General features: G+C 41.9%; 1 protein-coding gene across 2 annotated transcripts in view; it reads left to right on the plus strand.

Annotated features, from left to right (window-relative positions):
* The window catches only part of NET1 (neuroepithelial cell transforming 1), a 448214-nt gene extending 444336 nt beyond the window's left edge, over positions 1 to 3878 (plus strand). The window contains exons 10-11 of one of the 2 annotated variants that reach the window (XM_069629638.1): positions 440 to 626; positions 1431 to 2201. In XM_069629638.1, the coding sequence (XP_069485739.1) occupies positions 440 to 626; positions 1431 to 1840 (597 nt within the window). In that variant the 3' untranslated portion in view covers positions 1841 to 2201. Of the gene's footprint in view, positions 1 to 439; positions 627 to 1430 lie in introns of both variants that reach the window. The other variant, XM_069629639.1, reaches the window with a different exon arrangement.
* The last annotated feature ends 4533 nt before the right edge of the window (positions 3879 to 8411 follow it).

The following is an 8411-nucleotide window of genomic DNA, read 5'->3' on the forward strand; positions in this document are numbered from 1 at the left end:
CATGCACTGGCTCTCACACACAATAGCTCACCCACAGAGGCATTATTGCGTGCACACCCACCATACACCACACACAATCAAGTTTAGCAGAAGAAAGACTTTTTGTGCAACCCCAAGAAGAACCTTCGTGAAATAAAATATTTGAAAGAAGGCATATCCTCTTAAGAGGAAGAAAAAAACTCACCCACTGTAGGTACTACGCCTTCCTTATGAAATGAGACCAATAAACACACGCTAGCCACTTGGGTAAAGATAATATTTATCCTGTTTCCATAGAGATGAACTTCATGACCATAAGTGTTCTGCCAAAGCAATTTCCCCAGTTTTGTTGACAGATGACTATCAAACCGTGTTAAGTTCGAACATGCCCAATTTGGTTATTTATTTGGTTCATATAAAGACCTATGCGTGACCGAAGCTCTTCTCGTCTTTCCCATAGAAGCTATACCTCTTCTTGTTCCAAGAGATCCTGGTTTTAACTCGTCCAGTCACGCGCAACGAGCGTCACTACTACCAGGTGTACAGGCAGCCTATCCCCCTGCAGGAGCTGGTCTTGGAGGATCTGCAAGATGGCGATGTGAAAATGGGGGGCTCCTTCAGAGGGGCGTTCAGCAACTCCGACAAAGGTAGGTTTCTTGAAAAGCGTCCATACCGCTGGGTGTCGGTCACTCAGGTATATAGAGGATAACCTTCCAATGCCTTACACTCGTTAGTATTATAGTGCAAAAGTGGGGAAGAGCCCATCCTGAGAGGTTATCCTGAAGCAAGAATAGATTTTCATGATACCCCAGACTTACATTGTTTGTCCCAAAAGTGCTGCTTGCAGTCTTTCATTCTGAAGTTTTCACAACAGGATGGCATTTGCAAGTAAGCGTGGGCACCATTAGTCCAGAAATGTAACTGTCCATTCCCAGTTTCGTACTAGTTGAGGGTGCAGGTCAACCCAAGCTAATGTAATACTTACATCCAGCTTTGTTGGGGCGTGTGGGGGCTGGGGGCAAGGTTCCCTCTGCCTGTGGCGGCTTGCCCCTCCCGTACATGGATAACGAAGACGAGAGTTGGGTAGGGAATCTTCACTTAAATGTTGATATCGAATTTTTGTATTTAATAGTGAGCACCCTGATCAACCGATCCCTTCCCCGTAAAGCAGTAGGTTATAATTTGTGAGATGACCTCACAGCATCCTTTTATATGGGAACCAGTTATAAAGCGCCCCATTCCTGGAGTATCTTAAAGGATCCAAATGTACAAATGGAGCATTTAAATTGTGTTATGTGAAACATTGTTTCAAAGCTAAAGCAGATAAAGGAACATTCTGTTGTTTTTAAGAACGAGAAAAGCAAATCATGTGTGGACTGTAGTAATCAGTGACTTGTATTTTTTTACTTTTGATGAGCTTCAGACTAAAATGTTTAATTTTGATTTTTCAGCTAAGAATATCTTTCGAGTACGCTTCCACGACCCATCACTCGGCCAGTCCCATACCCTGCAAGCCAACGACATATTCCATAAACAGCAGTGGTTGAACTGTATCCGCACCGCAGTGGCACCGTTCCAGCAGGCCAGCACACCGACCGAGCTGAACGGGCTGCCCGAACTTAGCGAGGAGTCGGAAGAAAACCAGCCGCCACTCCAGAATGCCCAGCTGCAGCGTCGCCCCTCGACTGCGTCGGTCATTACGCAAATGGACATGGACGAAAGTTCCAAAGAGTGCAGCCCCAACACAGACATGGCCGAAGGCCTACAGAGTCCCAAAACAGCGCCCAAGGTGCATTGGAGCCACCGGCGGACGCGGGAAAAAACGCAACCGAGCGTCAAACGGAAAGAAACTCTGGTTTAAGGCCACAAACTGACTATGAAAGCAGACTTTTTTTTATTTATGAATGTACATTTTTGTTCTCATAATGTGAGCATGCTGGGATTCTTTTTTGCAATCCTACCGTTCCCCCTTTTCCTGTGGCAGCTACTGGTACTCAGTTAAAGCTGTTAATCTGGAGTCTGTTTTTTTTTAAGCAGAGAAGGCTGCACAGATCTTACATTTTTAATAAATATTTTGCAGCGGTTTTGGCGGCGGCCAAGTGGTAGGGCAGATTTCTGTTAACCAGTTGCTTGAAGTGCCATTAATCAGCGTGCCAACATTATCCGTTTGGGTCACTCGGGCGTGGTCCTCTGATAAATAAAATAATCTTATCAGAACAGTGTTAATGTGTATGCACTTTTTCATGTTCACATTTTGTAAGTATTGCCTTCTTGCAACTCCTTGAAAGATAGCCCGATCATTGCAGTGGTTGAAGTTTGCCTGTCATCGGTACTGTACCCGTACAGTATGTTCAAAAAAGGTACTTGATGTCCTGCCAGCGTGAAAAATTACACAGCTTAAAATGTAAATCTCTGTGGCTTGCCTGTTCCTACATTCAGCCGTCACCTGCATTAAATATGCAATAGTCACATTTGGGTTGATCTGGGGGCTGATGTGTAAGAGTAGCAAAGGGCACTTACATAGCACTCTGTTTGCCCAGCGCTACATGGACTTTTTATTCCAGGCTTTTTTCTTTCACGTTGTTGTCGCAGTGTATTATGGGTTTTGATGGCAGTTTAAATCCGGGAATGGATTAACGTCTCGCTTCAGGCTCTGCGAAATTGTTCTCTGTAGTCACTTAGGATGTTTTTTGGCCAGTAAACTATGAAATGTGACGAGAAGCAAAATAATCCCATTTGGGCAAAACTGGGGTTCATATTTTATTGAATCCCCCAGTGAATTTATCCAAGGGCAACGTTGTTTGGAAAAGTATGGTGTTTAGTTCCACATTTTGTCACCGTGTGCAGAGAACACTTTAAAAACAGACCCCAGCATTTAACAGGTTTTTCATTTTACCAACTGGAATTTTTGTCTTATGTGTTGCTCACTGTACATTCCTCGTTTTGGTTTGCATTACCTGCCATGTATTTAATGTTTTTTTTAATTTTTATTTGGAAGTAGTATATCTAGCATCCTTGTATTTAATTATTTTATATATATTTTTTCTAAAAACATCAAACAAATTAGTTCTGCATTACAATGAAAGCTGATCCTCAAGGCTGAAGTATATATATATATACACGTATATATGTTTTACCAAAAGGAGTTTTAAATTTGACGCCAAGCCATATTTTGAGCCATTGGGGGTTGGGTGGGAAAGGTAACTGGTGGAATGTAGCATTTTTGGGGTGATTACAAAGGATACATAAAATGGCTTGTGTGTGCTCTAGACTACTGTTGGGGGAACCACATTGATTGGAGAGTTGGAGACTGTTTTCGATAAGTCGTAAGAAGGCTGTAGGCAGTGTTGTTGGTGAAGGAATAGCTGTTGCATTTTCTGTCTCGGCATGGTGTGGGCTTTTTATACCTCTGTATAAAAGCAGTGTGGGCTGGAGACAAGGAAAGATGGACTACCGTTAAGTTGAGGAGGGTCAGAGGAAAGAAGTTGCTCGTCTTGGTTTAAAGAAGAGGTAATAACTATATAAAAGTGGTTGTTTTATCGTGTAGAATGATGAGAAAAATCCCAGATCCATTTGACTGTCTCTAAAATCTGAAAAAAATGTAGATCCTTCGTAAATTGCGCAGGGATTTCTATTCAAGTGGCATCAATGTCAATTCGGCTGGCACATTTGTTCTTTTTCTTTGAAAATTGGTATTGGCGATTTCGGAAGTCCAATATGAAACGAGTTGTACAGTGACGGCAACGTGCATATACTGTAAAGATGTAATATGTGAGAGATGGGCATATGTTTGGGGTGGGAGTCTGAAGAGACTGTAAATATGTAAAGTGAGTGGTTCTCTGTAAAATTACTGTACAGTTTCAAGTGCCGAAGTTAAATAAAAAAAGGAAAAGACCAAATATTGTTTCCGTATGGTTTGTTTGGCTGCAAAGTACTAGCCGTAAATAAAGTGGCTTCTGTTTATGCTGCCAGAATTTGAACTGTAGAGAAGTTGGTACGCAGAACCACTGTGACACCACGCGTAATTCCGTGTTCTGCAAAATCGTGTAGTGTGCAAGGATATGGATTTTTGATTTCGATATCGTTAGTCTTAAGTACCCTTCTCAATAAACAAAACTGTCTTCCGGAACAGCTGAAATATGAACATTTGATCAGCTTCATGAAGCCAAGCAACAATCTGAAATTGCAACAATCTGAAATGTGTCAGTACGTGATCCAGCCCGATTAGAGTGGGCTAACAGAAAATACACTTGTGAAGATACACACTTAAGCCAATGTCTGTACAAATTTATTTTATAAATCGAAGATTTATTTTGAGAAGAAAGCGATCAACCAGACTGATTCGTCCACATTTTTTGTGCCACTTTCAATCAAAAAGGCTTTCATGAGTGAACGAGAACTACCTAAAGCGACATAATTGTGACAAAATCAATTGCTCAGATTTGTTACATTTGGCAAATACATTTTGCATCTTTAGGGATAGAATTGGTTCATGGTTGTAGCTCTGAAAATGACATCTGCTTTTTCAGAAAATAGATTGTGAAGAATCGTTCAAAGGTCTCTTGAGCGGAATAGCAGTGTGCTGTATACATTCTAATAACGTAACCAGTGTGTGGTGAACTTTTTAAGGATTTATCAATGTTCTTTATTGGGCCGCAGGGGGTGTTGCATGCCCGATCAAGATATGAACGTTTCACCGTCATTACGTTACATCAATAAGTGAGACTTGGTTCATCGGCCCAATTAATAGTGGTGAATAAAATCTGGGGTGTGAGAACCTATCATACTGTGGAAGTTTCTCAGGATTGCTCTGAGCCGTTGTTTGGAGCTAGGGTTAGGGTGTGGCAGAGTGAATTGCAGGGACAATTATTTGCTCTAATGTCCTGTGCCAGATGGGGACCATTTTCAATTAAGGGTCATTGCCCTACACTACTCTTTTGCTCCTGAGGACTGTAAAGAGGCGCCATCTCCAGTTGGGCACGCCATACACTGAGATGTTTTGCCCAAAGCCTGAGCTTAGGAAGAGGGGGCAGTTATGAGACAAACTGATAGTCGGGTGCTCCATTCTGGCCAACAAGCCCTCCGGTTTACTCTCCAAGCAAGAAGCAAAAGAGAAAGGGGACCTAGAGTGCCATAACTTCTTATCTTTATTCTTCTCTTGCTTTAAACAATGCTGAACTTTAAACTTTGATTGCTTAGTAAGAATATGGCAACCGTCAGGGATTGGGGCTCTTAGAATTCATTCAGCTATAACTACAGTTCTGTTTGGACCAACATCTTCGGAGTTCAGTGGAGCTTAAATGCTGCATCTAAGCTTATAATTATCAGATTGATTAAAATACATAAACTGTTCTATTTGTATGCAGTTCTCACTGCGCGACAAAGGAAAACTGGAAGAGTACCCCGGCTACAACCGGCCGAGCAATGGACAAACACTGAAGGTAACGCGCTATGCTCAGTTACCGGCATGGGCAAGTTAACAATGGAGGGGACAATCCAGTACGGGGATAATGAACCGAAATGCCTGTTCCTTCATCACAGTACTTTAAAGAAGAATATCCCAAATCCAATAAGAAGAGAAACCAGCGTCTGGGACCCGAATAGAAATGGTACAGACCAAGAAGCTAAACAGCACTTGGCAGGAGAATATACTAAGTTTGTCCAGAAGAGAAAGGTGGGCCTGGGCCTCAAACAAAAATAGTACAAATCAAGAAGCTAATCATCCCTTACAACAAAGTACTTGACAGGAGAGTATACCAGGTCTGTTCAGAAGGGAAACTAGGGTGTAGTACCCAAATCGAGCAAGAGAAATACAATCTGGCATTTTGAACATTGTGAGAAAAGCCTTTCTCTTGGCATAGCGAGAAGGCTGAGAAGCCAGGGGAAGGGAGACCTTTTCCCCTGGTGCTTGGTGAACATTGTGAGAGAAGCCAAGACAAGGGAGTTATTCTCTTGGCATTTTGAAGAGCTCGAGGAGGGCCAGGGGAAGAGAATTTTCCCCTCCTGGTGGTTGTGAACATTGTGTGAGAAACCCAGGGAAGGAAGTCATTCCCATGGCTTTGTGACAAACGCAAGAAAGACCAGGAGAAGGGAGTCCTTCCCCCTAACATTATGAACTGTACGATTGAAAACCAGGAGAAAGAAGTTGTTCATCCTGGTACTGTGAAAAGTATTAGGAAACCTGGGAGAGGTTAGGGGCAAAGAAACCCTCCCTCCTGACCCTGTGAGGATAACAGACTTCCTTTTTCCATGTGTGTTGGTGGAGTGCCATGTCAAGAGAACTTTTCAGACTTTTGCCTTTTTGGAAGAACCTTTCCTTTTCATCACCTGAAAGTGAACTTTTGTTCATCATCCTTCTGAAAGGAGCCATTCTTCTGGACAAAGAACACAACTTTATGTAGTTTGGTTTAGAGTGTAAGGGAAGGCAATAGGTTTTGACACACATACTTATTTTGGACAGACATCCTGACCGAGTCCTTGGTATTTAGTTGAGGCAGGGAAACCCCTCTTAGTAATAGGGACATGTAGCGTTTTCCCTTTTATTTTGCACAATTAAAGTTTATAACCAAAAACATGCCACCTGTGTGTCAGTCTACACCCGTACAAATATGTATGAAGCTTCACATGGTACTACCAATTTGTGAAAGCTTTGACGACTTGCACATGAAGCATTGATGGCGATTTGTACATAACTGGGTGACCAACAAAAGAGCCTTTTGGGCCCATTGTTTACCTGGAACTCCATGATCTTTAATCTTAGCAATAACTAGATTATGATCTGACATTGAAGAAAAGTTAGCTGCAATAAGTATTTTTGATAATTGTAAATACATTTGATTATAATTGTATCCTTTTTAAAAATATTCATGTTGTAAAAATGTGGATGTGTGAAAAGTTTGATTGTAAATTGCAACACCACTGTATTAAATACAAAAATATTTTTTTAAAACTTTCTGTGCAAAAATGACTACTGCAAGAGGTACAGGTACATGGCCAAAATCCTGCCTTAAAATGCAAATTACTCCCTCTGGACAATTTCCCTTTATAGAATTAACCAGTGAAATACTCACAGCACAATACCTTTCCTAATATCCCTCCTCTTGAGGCTCCCAAGGTACAGCACACCTTTCCACAACGTCTCAAAATAATCTTATAAAAATAGCAACTCATAATTAAGTGGACCCTTCTGCGTGTGATGTAGGTTAAGCCTAATCAAAATCTGCATGTCCCTCAACTCAGTAACACACCATAGGGTAACTTGGTTTCCGACAACCTATCTGTGTCTACCGTTGTAGGGTTTAAGTCTGCATTTTGCATTCACTACTGCAGTCTCAAATCGTCAATGCAGAAGAGATGATCACAAGTCCACCCAACCTGATAGCTGTAACTCCAGTTACTTCCTGCCAATTTCTAGGGGTTTGCTATCACGTGTAACCATTGCACTCCCAGGAGAAATTTGGTACAGGTTTACTAAAAAAATCCCATTCAAGATGATTTTAGGTTTATAGCTTGAAAAGATGGAGTGGATTTGGCTATCAAGGACAAGGTTTGTTGACCTCTGCCCGAGCAACTTCCATCTATTCTCCAACCGCTTTAGAAGATGTATTACTTTTCCTTGAAAGAGACCATTCTCAACATCAATACCATCTCTTTTCAAGATTTAAAATTCCTCGCCAGCATGAACGCAAATCAGCAAAAACCTTTTCCAACGGTTCAGCTCTGATCCATTTGAGTTTCTTTGGAAAGAAGTCTTGACACGTCTCCACCACATCTGCTAAACATTGTGGCATGGATCAGTCTCTCACCATCCACTTGTCCTAACACAGAAGTAATGCCAATCTTCTCTGGTCCTGAAGAAAAGTGTCCAGACTCTCTGGGAACCCATGAATTCAAGCACCTGTCTCGTGCCTCTCGTAGTCCTTGCAAGAAGCCGTCCGCCCATGGTTGAAACGTGCGTCAGTGACCTCATTGAATGCCAAAAGCATGCACGGATCCCTTGAAATGTCACACATTGACATCTGCATCAGTTCTGGCAATTATTGTTAGAGAATGTGTTGCACAACCACTATGAATGGCAGTAGAACAGCCTTTGCTGCAGAATCATATTTGCTCCCTTTAGCCTCAGAAAAGAACTACTCTGAGCACTAGCAGAAGAATTACCTGAAACGCTTTTGCCTGACTTGATGGCAACTGTTATCACCAGTGACATGAACATATGCAGACACTATAAACATGGATCTTTGTATTCTTATTCTGGCTGAACCCTTTAGTCTAACTGCATTTTAGCCCCTCCTAGCACCAAGAGGCCACTTGTTTGTGTATGTGCACTCTGTAGACCCACATTAACCATAGTATAACGCTTGAGTGCCTGGATCAATGTGCCATCTTTGGCCATGAGTAGCTTCTTCCTAAACAGGACCCAGTAAGTTAAA

This window comes from Ambystoma mexicanum, chromosome 12, assembly GCF_040938575.1.
Source record: "Ambystoma mexicanum isolate Mex_15411 chromosome 12, UKY_AmexF1_1, whole genome shotgun sequence".
Classification (NCBI taxonomy): Eukaryota; Metazoa; Chordata; class Amphibia; order Caudata; family Ambystomatidae; genus Ambystoma; species Ambystoma mexicanum.